General features: G+C 34.3%; 1 protein-coding gene across 1 annotated transcript; it reads left to right on the top strand.

Moving 5' to 3' along the window:
* Positions 1-999: 999 nt before the first annotated feature.
* Positions 1000-10254, top strand: LOC133801472 (ferric reduction oxidase 6-like). The gene is made up of 9 exons (XM_062239690.1): positions 1000-1315; positions 1420-1513; positions 1750-1944; positions 6816-7050; positions 7912-8239; positions 8329-8611; positions 8845-9100; positions 9275-9710; positions 9812-10254. The coding sequence occupies exons 1-9, from the start codon at positions 1081-1083 to the stop codon at positions 9982-9984; spliced, it is 2235 nt and encodes a 744-aa protein (XP_062095674.1). The 5' UTR covers positions 1000-1080; the 3' UTR covers positions 9985-10254.
* The last annotated feature ends 6885 nt before the right edge of the window (positions 10255-17139 follow it).

The following is a 17139-nucleotide window of genomic DNA, read 5'->3' on the forward strand; positions in this document are numbered from 1 at the left end:
GAGTAGAAAAAACATAAGGATTGTACCTGCAAAAGACACTCTGATGTTTAAGTCAGCACAATGTTCATTCTCTTCGTCCTCAATCCTCACAAACTTTAACTGAATTACAGCCGCTTGGTCCCAAATATAGTCCCTTCGTCATCTATTTATAGAAAAATAATGAAAGGTAAGATTAAGAGTACTTATCCTTATTTTTCACGTATTGAACTTAACTCACTATTCGTTTTTTTTCATCTTCATTTCAAGCGATGAGCTCAGCTAACTAATAAACCAATTGAACGTTGAGCTCAACTAACTATTCAATCTGTTGAGCGTTGAGTTCAACTTATTTAATCATTTGAGCGCTAAGCTTAGCAACTATTAAATCAATTGAGCACTGAGCTCAAATAACTATTCAACATTTTAAATGTTGAGCTCAACTAACTATTCAATCAAATAAACACTAACCTCAACTAACTATTTAATCAATTGAGCTCAAAGGTCATCTCACTATTCAATCAGTAAGATGTTGATCTCATAGCAATTTTTATTGTGTCCATCTATAAAATCATGCCACTTAAATTATGGTGAAATTATCCTCCTACAAGTACTATTTGTGTTGGGTTCTCCTTTTTCAGCGATGTCTTCTTCTCCACTCATATTTTTTTCCTTTTCTCTTGGTTCTTTTTTTTTTTTATAACTGAACCAACAACTCATTTAATCTTTTTTCATTATTATTTATTGGGATTGATAAAAGCGTTTGCGGTCTTTAATATATTTAACAAATTGTTGAGGAGATAGGACTTGAATGGCAAACATTACTAGTACTATTCCTACCACGTACGTTGTACAAAAGACAATACATGTTTCTTTCTTATTTTTATTAATTATGACAAAGACAATTCTTGTTGCTTTTTATTTTTCTTAATATTCCTGGTTCAAGTAGAATTGGGTTCCACACATGTATTTTTCTTTACTCTTTTTCTTATCTTAGTACACATATATAAGTATGATTTTTGGTCCCTGGTGTCAGTCAGGAGACTGTATTTCAGAGGAATAATTTGAACCAAAGTGATTGTGTACTACAGTGAGGTTTTCGTCATGGATGGAAACTCTGCTCAGCAGCCTCTTCTGTTGCCTCCGAGTGTGGGGCCTAGTTATGTCAAGAGGAAGACATCTCTTTTCACCTCTCTGGCCAAATTCATACTCAAAGTTGTAATGTGGGTAGCTTTTATTTCATGGGTTGGTATTGCATTTCTGTTGCCAGGAGAGTTTTCAACTCATATTGTGACAGTATTGTTCAATGCAACTGGTGGAACTGTTTTTGGGTTTACAGGTTTGCTTTCCAAACTTTATGTCCCTTTTCTCAATTTTTGTTTTCCATGGACCTTTTGTCTTCTTACTGATCTCAACTCAAAAGCTCGGTGCTGTAAACTGCAGGAAGCTTCTTCTTGCTGTTCACTGCTCCTATTCTGCTAATTTCAATCCTTGCCTTTGCTTATATTATCATCTCTGGAGAAGAGGAGCTTCCCAAGTATGTCATGATGTGGTTTTGTTTCAATCCATCTTTTTAGTTTTTTTTTAAGAAGCTCACTCTATATTCCCAATAGTAACAATTTAACTCTAGAAAGTTGTTTTGAAGTGTTACTTGTCATGTCAAGTTTGTATGCTTACAGTTACAGTGATTAATTTTAGGAGATGCCTTCCATAAAATTTGTTAGTTATCCTCATGAGTTTTCTTGTGTTTGCAATATATTTGTGGTGTTATAGGAAGAAGACCTCTGGTCATCCTAGTTTCCGGTTGTGGACCTTCCCTGTGATTGTGGATGGACCTTTTGGGGTCGTTTCTGCTGCTGAGTTTATTGGAATTCTTCTCTTTGGTGTGTATGTTATCTGGGCTGTCTATTCTTATATCTTGAAAGCCTTCAACTCAATTCCTGACCAGTTAAGCTTTAAAGTGCAAAGGTATATCTTCTTCCTTTTTTTTAATGATCTGTCTGTCTTAGTTTAGACACGCCCATCAAAATTTACCCCAATCTGCAGATAGTATTTTAGTCTCTTTAGTAAGTGATAGAAATAGTCCCAAATTAAAATAATATGGAAAACACAATAGTTTTGTACAGTAAACTATTACAATCACTTAAAATATCAATAAATTTTAAGTTAGAAATCAATTTTACAACCCTGTTTAGGCTCAGTTTGGTATAATTGAGGTGCGTGATAAAACAGTTGCAATTATGCTGTGAAAAAAAATTGTTGAGTTTTTAGAAAATGATAGATTTAGATGTGTTATGAATTAAAAACACTGCATATGAGTATTTTGTAAATTATATAACTAATTTTCTAGTAAATACAAAACGACCAAAATATACATCTTTATAATATTAATTTATTTTAAATTAGAAAAGTAAATGTAAATTTTTTTATAATTATAATTTTAATTAAAGTATTAATACACAATAGCCATATTGAAATGTTTTCCACTATCAAAGGACTATATTACAAACACATATAAATCTTTGTTCATGTACAATGTAATTATGAGCATATTATATGATATTATATGTATAAGAAAGTCGGAACAGGATTCAACATACGCCCGAATCATATTACTCATATTCAATAAATAGATTAAAAAAATAACAGTGTAACCGACATCCACTTGAATATAAAAAGACAACTTAATTAAAACAAACCCAATTCATATGAAAAATGGTAAGGGCAACATTGGTGCAATTTAATATCGGGTCCTAGATATCGTTGAATTTAATAAGTATTACGAAGTATCGCTAACCAATTATAGAGTGTCACTGTGTCAAATAGCAACATTCAACTCATATTACTGATTCAATCAAAAGATAAGAGCAAAAATAAAATGACACTATTCCACATATATATAATTTTATGCCTCATTTAAGAACGGTAAAAAGGACAACATTAGCACCAAATGTTAGAGCGAGAGGGGAGGGGGGGTTAGCAGTAGGCAGTAGGGGTGTACATGTGTCGGATTGTAGGTGGAGAAAAATAGTACTGAATCTGGTTCGAATTTTTCGGATTTTTGTTCAAATTTGGGTTTTGGGTTTGGTGGGGTCGGGTTGGGCTGGGCCAATTTGGCTTTGGGCCGAAAATGGGCCTTGGTACAAATTTTTCAAAACTATCATTTTTTTACAGTTTCAAAAATACCAAAAAAACAAAAATTCATAAATTTTAATGATATTCGGGTTTCGGGTCTAAATCCGAACCCGCAACACCGAACATTCAAAACCCAAACTCAACCTGAGCCATGTCGGGTTCAGACTGGATTCAACCTGAATCCGATGGGTTTTGTCAAAAACTGGGTTTTGTCAAAAACTGGGTTTTCGGATTGCGGATTTGCGGGTTTAACGGGTCAAATGTTCACCCCTAGTAGGCAGTGGTATTTAGGGAGGTGCATCGTGGCTGAGGGAGGTAACGTTGGTGGTGAAGAAGGTAGGGAATAGATTGATGGAGAAGACAATGTCAGCCAATAAAAAGATGCCTAATATGGGAATTGTGTAATTTAAGTGGGGGCAATTTAGTCATATTAAAAATTCATTAATTGAAATTTGGGATTCCATTCCAAAATAACTTACCCCCCCCCACCCCCAACTTTGGCTTCTAGCTGCGAAAAAAACTTAAATGATTTAATAAGTCAATTTTTAATTTTACCAAGCACTTTTTCACATTCAACATATTTAAAAAATGCTTTAAGTTTCTCTAATAGGGCCTTAGTCCTACACCCAACCCCATTTATTTTGAGAACGGGATTGGGGATGACACGCTCCATTAGTTTGCAACTCTGCTCTCCTTTACAAAGAAAAAAAAAAGATTAAATTAACTATTTTGAGTGCAAAAAATAATTGAAAAGGTTTTGCACATATATTAACTCGAAAAAAGGTCGAAACATCATGAAAATCCTACCAAGAATTTGCAGTTTTTGAAGTCCATTTTTTAAAAACATAAAATTAATGACTTTATTGGAGCATACAATCAAACACTAAAATTAAAAATGAAGTGAGTTGCAACATCAAACACTAACAATAAAATAAACTTCTAAAGTGAAACAAATAGTGAGTGATCCTCTTGGAACCTTAATGGGAATATAAGATGAAATGAATATTGTATCTGACAAGCTTATTTATTATATCCGATATCTCCTCTTGACCTAATACAAAAATTCAATTAATGAATTTCACAAAGAAAATAGTACACAATATTTACAACTCTAGCAATAACAAGTGAAGTGGGTTGGCTAGAATTAAAGATAGGAAGTGAAGTGGTGACAGAGATGCAGCCAACTAGAGGGGTTTAGGTTAGAGTCGAATTTGATCTGAAATTATTTAATGGAGGGATGAAACTTCACGCCTCAAGGAGGCATTGAGCAAGAGGTTTTCTTTGCTTTTCCAATAATATAATAATAAACCCACACTAATTCCAAGCTCAATTTGCGGAGCGAGGCATTTTACCCAATTAAATCGAAGCAAATTAACGTGACCTGGTGAGGTGGTGCCCTACCTTACTAAGTTGTTTTTACATGTTTATAAAAGATCTTTTTCTTTAATTTTTAATATGGTATCAAAGATTAGGTTAAGCAAACATGCATATATTTCCACATTTCATATTTATTTAGAATCTTTAGGCTAATGTATGTGGATTTCTCATATCATTTTTTTAGATATGTTTCAAATAGAACAACGTCTATGCTCATAAATTTTTTGATATTGTCTTATAAAAATTAAATATATGCCCACAAATTTTTTGATTTGGCCTTTTAGGATTCCCTCAAATATCATATTCAGTCTTATTATGTCTAAGATTGTTTATTTTGTTGAGAGTTTCAAGCTTAAACTCAAAACTAATAAATAAATATATTAGAAATAGTCTCATTGAAATAATATGGGACACATAATAATTTACTTTTATATATATATATATTATATATATATATATATACTAATTGTAAGTTTTTGTTAGTTTTATTTAGAAGATGTATTAATTTAATTTTGTTATATTTTTTAATTGTCATTTAAATTTTAAATAAATGAACAGTGATATATTATAAATGAATGCATAAACATATTATTAGGAATTAAGCCAAAAGACTATTTATAGTTTAATTTGTTTTTTTTAATAGTTAAATCAAGAATCCATTAGAAACACATATTTTTTACATATAAAAATATGGTGCATTCTAGTTTTAAAATAAATTATTTGATATTGTTTATTAATTTGAAATTTAGTATTCATAATAATTTAAATTTTGATATTCTTTTATATTTTGATTTATATATTATATATGGTGATTCTAGTTTTAAAATTAAATATATTTTTTTAGTTTTCTTTTAGAAAAAAATATTCAGTGTAATAAAATATTCAAAAATTCTAAATTAAAATTATGAATCTAAAAAGTTTATTTGTTCAAATTTTAATTATTTAATATAAAAATTTTAAAGCCAACAAAAAGTTATGTATAAATATATATTATTTGATTAATGGCTAAAACAATTAAAATATGTAACTTCTCATCAAAAAACACTAAACAAAAAAAATAATAAATATGTATATTTATGTCTTATGTTGCTATTACGTATATGTTTGAATAATTAAAATACATTAAATGATAAAATTAATAATTAATAAACACAAATATTTTTCGATTATAATTTAAACACAAATATTTTTCGATTATAATTTTGAAAATATAATTGATAGTGTAATTTAAATACTTTAATATGAAATTTTAAAATATGTGATCATTTATTATTTTTTTATTTTATTTTCAATTTATTTAGATGATTTTATCATTGTTTATTTATTTTTTTAATCTTTTTACCTTATTTAGATAACTTTAAAACTAAAGGTGTTAGATTATAATAAAAAAATATTAAATCTACCATAAACTAATAATTTTTGTCAAACTTGCACTTATAATATATAAATATATAATTATCCCTCAAATAATTGATTTTAACTTGAAACTAGTCCCACACGAAATGGTTATTCCCTTCTAAAGTTGTAATAAAAAATAAAAAGCTATGTAGTTCTAAATTTGTATATAGTTAGGGTGAAGTGAGGAGAGTCAAGAGATCATTCTCAATTATGTCTCTATTAACTTAATTTTACATTTAATTTTTGCATTACACTTTACATCAATTTTTCTATTTTTTTTTCTTATATCATTTTAATGTTATGAAAGATGATAGAGGAGAGATATTATTAATAAAAATTTAAAATATGAATTATAATCTCTAAAAAAAGAAAAAAGAAAATACGATAGCAATATGCACACACAAAAAAATTAAAATAGAAAATCGGGTAGAGTGCTGTTTTTTCTTTGTATTTAATATCAATTTTGCAAAATGGATTGTGAGTGCTGGCTAACGAAAATTTAGCAGCAGTTATTACATATAGGCAGTAAACATGTAAGACATAAAATCAGCAGAGTTTGTAGGGATGGACGGGAGAGACTATAGAAATGAAGGAGATGGTATAATACCTTGAGAAGGAAAGAGAGTTCCTAATTCCTAACAGAGAATAAGGGGGAGATTTTAGCTGTAGAATGATATACTCTATATCTACCCCTTGAGTTGAGTTGGGGAATTTATTTCCCAAACTCTCTGAAGCCTAAAATTACTGCATGGCCTAGTCTTCTCCAATTAATAATCTTAAAACTTGTCTCTTAAGCGAGCAACTTCGTTCCGGTTGGCATTAATAATGACTTTTGGTGGTGTACAAATACTTTTCCCTCACTTGCTCCAAAATCTGTCTGTCTACATTTTCTTCATACATGTTTGACATGGCTTTTCTGTTTCTTGCAGTTCTTTGTTCTTGGAATCTATGGGACTTCATCTTGGTTCGATTGGGATATTTTGCTTGGCATTTCTGTTCCTGCCAGTTTCAAGGGGATCAGTTCTTCTTCGCCTTATTGATATCCCATTTGAACATGCTACAAGATACCATGTATGGCTGGGACATCTCACAATGGTGTTGTTTACTATCCATGGCTTACTTTATGTATTTGCATGGACAATTGAGGGTCGTCTCATAGAACAGGTGACTTAACTCTTTCACAAACAAAAAAGAATAATACTAACTTTTTTCTACATTTCTTGGGATTTAGAGTTCTAATTAATTGTTTAGCCGCGTGACACTTCTAAGTTGGTGTAAATATTTTTCAAAATGAACTGAACCAACAAATTTGAAGCATTATTGATTGTTAGTGCTATACTTTGGTCAACTCTCTCTAACTCTAAGTTCGGAGTGCAAATATCAGATTTAGTGATGCTTTAAAATTTCTTGATCATTTTCTAGATGTCATAGAATAGCCTTTCAAGATCAGTGTTGAGGTCACAAAAGGAACATTGCCAAGTTAAACAAGTGTCCCATGCTTAATTTCATTTTGATATGGCTTTCCTTGGTTGATTTAAGTACATTTTACTTTCATGTTTGGTCACCCCTCACGGCATATATTTGTGCCCATTCTTTTCATGACCCCCTCATCATGCTGACTCTGTAGATACAGTTACTCCCATTGGTGATTAATCTATTTGTATAACTATAACAAAATAACATCATCCATTGTATAAATCCAGATCGGGTATAAGAGTGAAGGATGAGTTTAGCATCTTTTCTTTTCTTTTCTTTTTTTCCAGAAATAATGGTGGTAGAAAAACAAATCCTGTCATTTCATTATTATCTGTGCCAAATTGATAGACAAAGAACCGAGATCCATTTGAGTCTAGCTCAAGTGGTTGGGTGTGAGTAGGATTCAGATTCAAATCTTGTTTTCTTGTCTTGTGTTCCCCTAACAAAAATGATACAGAGCCAAGCTAAGAAATATTGGAAGAATAGTTTTTTATTTTTTTTATTGTTTATGGTTGAGGAGTTACTTATAGTTTCAATTGTTTCATTCAGATATTGGAGTGGAAAAATATTGGTATAGCCAACCTTCCAGGAGTTATAAGTCTTTTAGCTGGTTTGCTGATGTGGGTGACCTCACTTCCTCCAGTGAGGAAGCTGAATTTCGAACTGTTCTTCTACACTCACCAACTATATGTTGTCTTTGTTATCTTCTTAGCTTTACATGTTGGAGATTTTGTTTTCTTTATCTCTGCTGGAGGGATATATCTTTTCATGCTTGATCGGTTTTTGAGGTTCTGCCAATCACGAAAAATCGTGGAAATAATTTCTACCAAGTGTCTTCCCTGTGGGACTGTGGAATTGGTCATTTCAAAACCAGCAAGTAAATATCTTTCAACATGAATCTAGTGTTTTCTTCTCACATTCTGTTATCATGTACAAATTCTTACTGGTTTATTTCTTTGATATTAGATTTGCGCTACAATGCCCTCAGTTTTGTTTTTCTTCAACTACGGGAGTTATCATGGCTGCAGTGGCATCCTTTCAGTGTTTCATCAAGTCCTTTGGATGGAAAACATCATATGGCTGTTCTGATAAAGGTTCTTGGTGAGTGGACAGCAAAGCTTAGAGGAAATATCTTGAATGCCTCTGCCTCTGAGGCTGTGCCAGAAGAAGAGCTACCTTTAAAGCCCAATACCAAGCTCACAGCATCTGTTGAGGGGCCTTATGGGCATGAGTGTCCATACCACTTGATGTAAGTCTATACTTTTTGGATCATATTGATGTATTTGGTAGTTTAATGGCTTATGTCAATTGTGTGGTATATTCCTATAATTTTCATTAGTCACAGTGGCCCATAATCTCATTACTGGTCTGACTGCTTCTCCGCATAATTTTGATACATACGAGTTTATTAGATATCAGCATAAATGTAAATGTTGACATCAATTACTCCTGAGCTGAATGTACCATCTTGTCCAATTATAGGTATGAAAACCTTGTTTTAGTAGCTGGTGGCATTGGGATTTCACCATTCCTTGCCATCTTGAGTGACATCCTCCACCGCGTTAGAGAAGGGAAACCTTGTCTTCCGCGAAATGTCATGATAATTTGGGCTGTGAAAAACTCAACTGAGATTCCTCTGCTTTCTACTGTTGACATGGAGTCAATATGCCCATCTTTTTCTGACAAAGTAAAGGTTGAGACTCATATTTATGTGACTCGAGAATCAGAACCTCCATTGGTACGTTTACTTGTACTTCCACACATTTCTGAGACCTTTCTCAATGTTCTTTTAGTTTTTTTGTTTCCTTGCAATATCTCGTCCAAATGTTTCATCTGATTTTTGTCTTTGTATTGCGGCCAACATGACAATGCATTTGTAGTGACAAGAATTTCCTTGTGATTGTATATACAGGAAGAGGGTAATGTTCAAAGCACTGTGACCACTTCTGCTTTCCCAGTGTCCAATGGTCATGCCATGTCTGGTTTGGTGGGTACAGGACACAAGGTGTGGTCTGGACTATACCTTGTTTCATCAACAATAGGGTTTATAATCTTGATGGTTTGGTTGCAAATCTTTTACATAAATCCTTATGGAATATCTACATGGTGGTACAAAGGACTTCTTATCATGGCCTGCATGGCTTTAAGTATCCTAATCTTTGGCGGTTCTGTGATTGGTTTGTGGCGTTTGTGGGAAACAAGAATTTTGGAAAAGGAGGGATATGGTGATGGTGTTATTAAGTTTGATAAAAAACAACATAATGAAAACACAACTCTGAAGGAATCATCCGTTAAAAGTCCTACAAAATCAACTCTTCTCAAGTATGGCACAAGACCTGACTTCGAAGGTATGTTTTAAAAAAATATTTTATAGTTAAATGTAGGGCATGTGTACCAACTTTTCTATGCTTTTCTTACTAAAAAATCTGGTTTCTCTCTTTTTTTGCAGAAATTTTTGCATACATATCCAAATGCTGGGGCCATGTTGATGCTGGTGTTATTGTGTGTGGTCCTCCAACACTTCAAGCAAGTGTTGCTAAAGAAATCAGGTCACACAACATATTTAAGAGAGAAAAGGATCATCCAATCTTCCACTTCAACAGTCATAGTTTTGATCTCTAGTCTTCCACTTCAAAGTGTCTCTCTACATATTACCTTTAAACGTAACCCAAAGTCCAACTGGGGGACATATAAATATGTGTCCATGTACAAGGTATAGATTTGTCAATATCAAGTTTGTATATATGTATCTATCTGTATATTGATGATATTGTCATACAAAGTGTATTATATACACTCATCTAAATGTTGCGCCTGGATATATATATATATATATATGTGTGTGTGTGTAAACAAAAGAGTAGAAATACATATGGTACTCTATTTTAATAATCGGACATGCTGATTCTAATATTCATTACTTCGAAAATTGTTGGTAGAGAAGATCTAAACATTTTTGTGATAATTATGTGTATATATATAATTAAAAAAATGTAAAATAAAATATTGTTGCCCTGAAATTACGAATGATTCAAATCATGCCTCTTAAATTATTCGTGATGTTTAAAATTTCGAATAATGTTTAAAATTTCCCTCGAACTATGTACTTTATTGAAAAGTGAGACTTTTGTTAGATTCTGTCTAATGTGGCTAATAGGGGTGTTCGCAGTGCAGTTTTTTGCCAATTTATTGGACCACACAGTATATATGGTTTGAGCAACTTTCCAAAACGCACCCTCACCACAAAAATATAGTGTTATGTGAACGGTATATACCTATTACCGAATAATTTAACAAATAAATATTATAATAAAGATTCATAACTAAAGAGTATTAAACAAAACAATAAAAATCCAACATACTAATAAATTTTTAGCACAAAAATAAAAAATAAAACAAACTAATAACAAAGAGAAAATATGATATATAAGTAAGGGTTTTGATTAAGGAAGAATATCTTTAGGTTGAAGTAACATATGTATTAATATCATATGATACATGATAATTATTCTAGGTATTATGTATATTATACTACATAAATATATATGCATTAAGTTTAAATATGGTAAAATTAAAAAAAAATATATAAAAAAATTGATATATATATAACACCGTGATGCAGTGGAGTTTGAACCACATTTTTAATATTCAAAATCGCAAATCGCAAATCGCATTGCACTGCGCAATTTGGCAAAAATGTAAACCGCAATCGTATTGCGAAAGGTTGCAAACCATAAATTTTGGTACGGTGGGGGCAGTTTGATGAACACCCCTAGTGGCTAACAGAATGTTGGCGTGACATTTTGTACGTTGATGTGGCATTGCCACGTGTGTAATTCAAATAAAAAATAAATTTAAAATTTAAAAAAATATGAAAATTCCTTTCAAAATATTTTTTAAAAATGATAAAAAAAGTAAAATTTTAAAATGAAACAAAATATCAAATATTACAAAAAAAAAATACTTAATTTATATAAATTTAATTTAAACATTTAAAAAATATATTTAAAAGAAATTCAAAAATTAAAAAATTAAAAAAAAACTAATTTTCATTAATCTAAGCATAAATAACTTAAAACTTGAAACTAAACAAATAAATAAATCCATTAAACTTAAAACTAAATATTAAACTTTTTTTTTGCACTTTATTTTCTTTTTCGTTATATTTTTTCTCTTCTTCCTTCCCCAACCTTCTGCCCCGACTTCTCCTTCAACCCCTGCAAGCCCCGATCCCAACTCCTAAATTTCAATTTGTCCTCAAATCCAACTGACTCCAACCCCAAAAAATCCATCTCTATAACTCCTTCCTTATTACTTCCCCTTCTTATTAGAAAAGGAAATTCGTATTTGGTTTTCTTGATATTGTGAAAAAAAATTCTTAGCTAAAAAGGCTAAGTGACAACTTTATAGTTGTCAAAAGTAATGTTATAGCTAGGAAAAAGGATGGTTCAAGTTATTGACTGGAATAGAAAAAAGGTTACAAGTTATTTACCGTAACAGAAAAAAGTTAAGTGAATAAACCAGTAAATAACAAGCTAAAACTGTGGATAATAACCACTAATAGGTGTCAATACGCCACCTCAAGATGAAGAGTATAAATTTTGAACATTTATCTTGGAGATAAACTCTTTGAATTGAGCTGGAAATAGAGCTTTGGTGGGGATATCTACAAGGTTGTGTTGAGTAGGAACATGGCTAAGCTTTAAAGTGCCATCCTGAATTTGTTGGCGAACGATGTGGCAATGAATGTCAACATGCTTTGTTCGTTCATGGAAGACGGGGTTCTCGAAGATGTGGATGGCAGTTGTATTATCACAGAAGAGTAGGGCCGGTTATGAGTTGTTGATGCCAAAGTCACAAAGAAAAGAAAGCAGCCAAATAATTTCACAAGTGGCATTGGCCATGGTGTGATATTCTGCTTTAGCTGAGGAACGGGAGACTATGGACTGTTTCTTGGACTTCCAAGGTATAAGAGATTGTCCAAGAAAAATGCAAAAACCTGAGATAGATCTCCTTGTGTCAAGGCAGCTTCCCCAATCGGCATATGCAAATATTTATATAGGTAAAACATCTTTGGTAAGATCGGTTTCTGCATAGACTAGTAAGGTGGAATCCGTATGAGATGGATCAAGCAAGCCCTGAGCGAGAGTGCCTTTTAAATACTGCAGAACTTTGTTGGCAACTTGTTGGTGAGGAACTCTTGGACAAGATAAATATTGGCTAAGACGGTTGACAGCGAAGGTGATGTCTGGCCGAGTGTTGGTAAGATATATGAGTGTTCTAATTAAGCTTCGGTAAGAAGTTGGATCTTTGAGTTCCTCTCCATCATCTTTAGACAATTTCAGATTGGGTTCCATTGGTATGGAGTCTGGTTTAACTCCAAGGTAACTTGCATCATCAAGAAGTTGTAAAGTGAAAGGCCTTTGAGAAATAGAAATCCCATTGGAGGATCTTCCTATTTCAAGACCAAGAAAAAAATCGAAGAGGGCCTAGATCTTTGAATATGAAATGTTGCTTTAGCTGAGATTTAACGGAAGAAACAGCCGCGTCATTGTTACTAGCACGTATAATATCATCAACATAGATAAGTAAGGCAAGAAATACACCTAATTTTTGGCGAATGAAGAGTGAATGGTCGAATGGGGACTGTTTAAATCCGAGCATTATTAAAGTAGAGCTAAGCTTTGCATACCATTGACGAGAGAATTGTTTGAGGCCATACAAACTCTTTGTTAACTTACATACCAGATTAGGAGGGGTAAGTCCTTTAATAATGTATCCTTGAGGAATGATCATATAAACTTGCTCATTTAAATCACCATAATGAAATGCATTATCGATATCAATTTGATGTAAAGATAAGATTTTAGAGGCAACTAGTGCTAGTAATAATTTTAATGTAGTAAATTTAGCAACGTGGGCAAAAGTTTCAGAATAATCTATACCTTCTTGTTGAGTTTATCCTTTGGCAACAAGTCGAGCTTTATAGCGATCGATCTCTCCTTTGAAATTGTATTTTACTTTATACACCCATTTACAGCCAATTGTGTGTTGGCCTTGTGGGAGGGAAACAATTTTCCAAGTGTTGTTGGCATCCAATGCATCAAGTTCTTGTTGCATAGCATGCTACCATTCTTATTTGGTGGCAGCTATGGTGTAATTTTTAGGCTCCAAAGTGAAATTGGCAGCTAAAATATCAGCCTTAAAAGAGGAAGAAAACTTGTCATAGGATAAGTAATTAGAGATAGAGTGAGAAGTAGAAGGTATCTTGGCTTGATATTAAGATATGTAATCTTTTAAATGAGAAGGCTTGGTAGTAGTTCAGCCAGATTTAGTAGTATGTGGAGCATTGGTGGGCTGAATGGGATCTAGCCAAGAGGTAGTAGCAGCGGAAGGGGAAGAAGCACCTGCATTAGAGTGATTAATAGGTGGAGTAACAGGAGGAATATCATCATGAATAGTAGTACCTTTAGGGATGTTAGTCTTGGGCATAGAAGATTGTGAAAAGAATATATTTATTTTAGCATTAGGTGTAGCTTTCCGAAGAGGAAAGATTGATTCATAGAAAATAACATCACGGGAGTGAAAATTTTGGTTAGTTTGAATATCAAGTAAAGTATATGCTTTCATTCCATGAAGGTATCCAATGAATATACACGCTCTAGAGGGAGGTTAAATTTTATGTCTCTTGCTATCAAGAGTAGATGCATATGCTAGGCAGCCTATGTTTCGCAAGTGATTATAGTTTGGAGCCTTTTTGTATAATAATTCAAAAGGCATTTTGAAATGAAACAATTTTGATGGTGTTCTATTCATCAAATATACAGTTGTTTGAACAAGATAGCTCCAATATGATAATGTGGCCCAAACCTCTGAGAGACGTCATGGAGTGCCATGGCCATGAGTCTCGACACGAGGTGGCACGGGAAGTCATTCGTGGGACTTGCTAGCATACATGCATTGAAGTGTGCGCAATGCTTGAGAAGGACAGAGGTCCAGTGTGTGCTACTAGTCTGGCAGCTAGTCTCGAGGGCCTGCCCACATGTGTAAAGGCATGGTGCCTTGAGGATTATACCATCGATGTATGGGAGTCCTTGGTCTGTGATGTGAGCTAATTGGATAGTATCGAATAGGGCATTACGAGAGGCGTTGGCATGTTAGTTTGGTGTTGGCTCTTGGCCACACATGCTACCTTTGGTTTGCGAATGTCTGGGTGAGTATCGGTGTTGGGATTTGCCTGGCCATAGTGTGAACCTATGGACAGTGTGAGTGTCTTGGCTAGTTAGCCTTGATGCATGGTTGCACTCATAGATACTTGAGATCATGACTTGACGGGAGTCGTTCGAGAGACGGAAGTGTACATAGACACATGGTCGCGCGAAAAATGTGCCCATTGTTATTTGAATGGTTTGAAGGCTGACCTTGGCTCAAAGGAGTCAAGGTGTCGCATGGGCATTTTCGTTGTCAAAATGTCAGCCCGTGACACTGTGGTACCAGTTCTAGGACAACCAGAATTGAGAGCAGGTAGGAGCCACTTTATGAGAGGTTCAGGAAGCAACACTTTCGTACCTTTAAGGGAGGGCTAGATCCATTGAGAGCTGAGTAGTGGATAAGCATGACTATCTTCATCCTTGACTTCATGAGGGTGGTAGGTAATGAAAAATTGGCATGTGCCACATACATGTTACAAGATGACGCCCGTATTTGGTGGGAGGTTGTATCTTAGACCCGAAATGTCACAATACTAAGTTTGGATGAGTTTCGGGATTTGTTTAATGAGAAGTACTATAATTATGTAGTTCAGACTGCGAAGGCAGATGAGTTCACAAGACTGGTTCAGGGAAACCTCACGGTAACTAAGTATGCTCTGAAGTTTGACAGGTTGGCCAAGTTTGCATCTGACTTGGTGCCAACCGACGCTGCCAGAAGAGAAAGGTTTGTTCAGGGATTGAACCCCATGATAGCACAAGATGCAGAATTACCTCAGTGCTTGGAGTCAGATCGTCGCCCTTCTTCTGCTCCTCTTTCTTCAGCTACGGGCAGTCAGAGGCCAAGGCTAGTCCCTCGGTAGTGGCAAGTCAGATTTCTACCACTTGCTCTATTTACACTGTGTTGATTGATTCTAGTGTTACACATTCATTTGTATCTAGTAGAGTGATTGGTAGATTGTGTAGGCCTTGTGATTTATATGTTGTGGGGTTTGGGACTTTATTTCCTACTAGGGAGTTGTTAGTTTCTAGGAGATGGATTAGATCCCTACCAATAGAGGTTGGTTGTAGGGAGTTGTCAGTGAACTTGATTGAGCTAGCTATGGAGAATTTCAACATGATTATGGGTATGGATTGGTTAGCTAAGTATATGGCAACCATTGATTTTAAAAGGAGGATGGTGACTTTTGAGCCTGAGGGAGAGGACTCAATTATGTTTGTGGGTACTTTGAATGGGCCTCGCGTTCCTATGATCTCGGCACTGAAGGCTAGAAACCTATTGCAAGGAGGCTACATAGGATTCCTAGCTAGCGTGGTGGATACCACCAATGTTGTATCAGTTTGGTCAAAGGAGACCAGATTGGTTTGTGAGTTCCTAGATGTGTTTCCAGAGGATTTACTAGGGTTGTCATCGCATCGAGAGATCGAGTTTGTAACGTCTCAAATTTGCTAATAAGGCTTAGTGCCTTGGTAAGTGTGTCAGGATGGCACAATTGGATTGATGTAACGCCCTAAACTCTAGTGACCGTTATGGTGTGCCTTCTAAATAGTGCTAAACTCGCTAATCGAGTCATTTGGCCAAAATCGTGTAACTAAGTATGATTAGCAGTTTAGGGATTAAAAAATTTGGTTAAGATGTAATGTTTCATTAGAACATTTAATATATATATGTTGGGATCCCAAAAATTATAATTTCAGAGTCTACTACAAGAAAATATTTACAACAGGACGTTCTATGCGGCAAAACAGGGTTTAACCCTAGTTCCCCTTCAAACCTCGGCCGTGGTGGACGAGCAGCTGCATATGTACACGTCATCACCTAAGCTCTCCAACTCAAGGGTGGTCCAACTTTCTTTTGCCTTTACCTGCACCACATAGCACCCATGAGCCGAAGCCCAGCAAGAAAACACAATATAGCATGATATAATATCAACAATGTTCATAACAGTTACTCAAGACTTTCAGTCTGAACAAATAGGTGACAATCTCAAAAGTCACTAATATGGGGACAACACCCTTTAGCCATGTGAAGATAGGATCACCAGGTCTTAACAGATAAGTGAGCAGCTCACTAGCTTTAACAGGATAGGTGCATGGTGATTAGTCACCAACATAACCTTCCTCCTGACTCTAGAGTCATAACTATGGAACATCATTCCCTAGCCATGTGACAAACAGTCACCGGGGCCGTATGCCCTAGCTCTGAATAACTAGTATTAGACTAGCCAAGCGCTTATAATTTTCATCGACCGTCCGGTCGGTCCAGCATTAATACCCCATATGAGTCATTCAATGCTGATATCGATTAAATCTAATCTTCATTCGGCCCTGCGTTCAGGACGCTTATGCCATTTCTGACTTTTAAGTCAGTGTCCCTGACTAGTGAGTGCCATATACAGGTAATCAACATTCACTAGCATTTAATATGCAATCCATGTCCACATTTATCAATCAACATGCCTCAATAGCCAACACGCATGTCATATATACACAGGGTGCAGTTTTCTTACCTCCGGTTCGAGTGAGAGTTAGAACAAGAACGACCCTTGAGAACGATCGATCCTTAATC

This window comes from Humulus lupulus, chromosome 1 (assembly GCF_963169125.1).
Source record: "Humulus lupulus chromosome 1, drHumLupu1.1, whole genome shotgun sequence".
Classification (NCBI taxonomy): domain Eukaryota; kingdom Viridiplantae; phylum Streptophyta; class Magnoliopsida; order Rosales; family Cannabaceae; genus Humulus; species Humulus lupulus.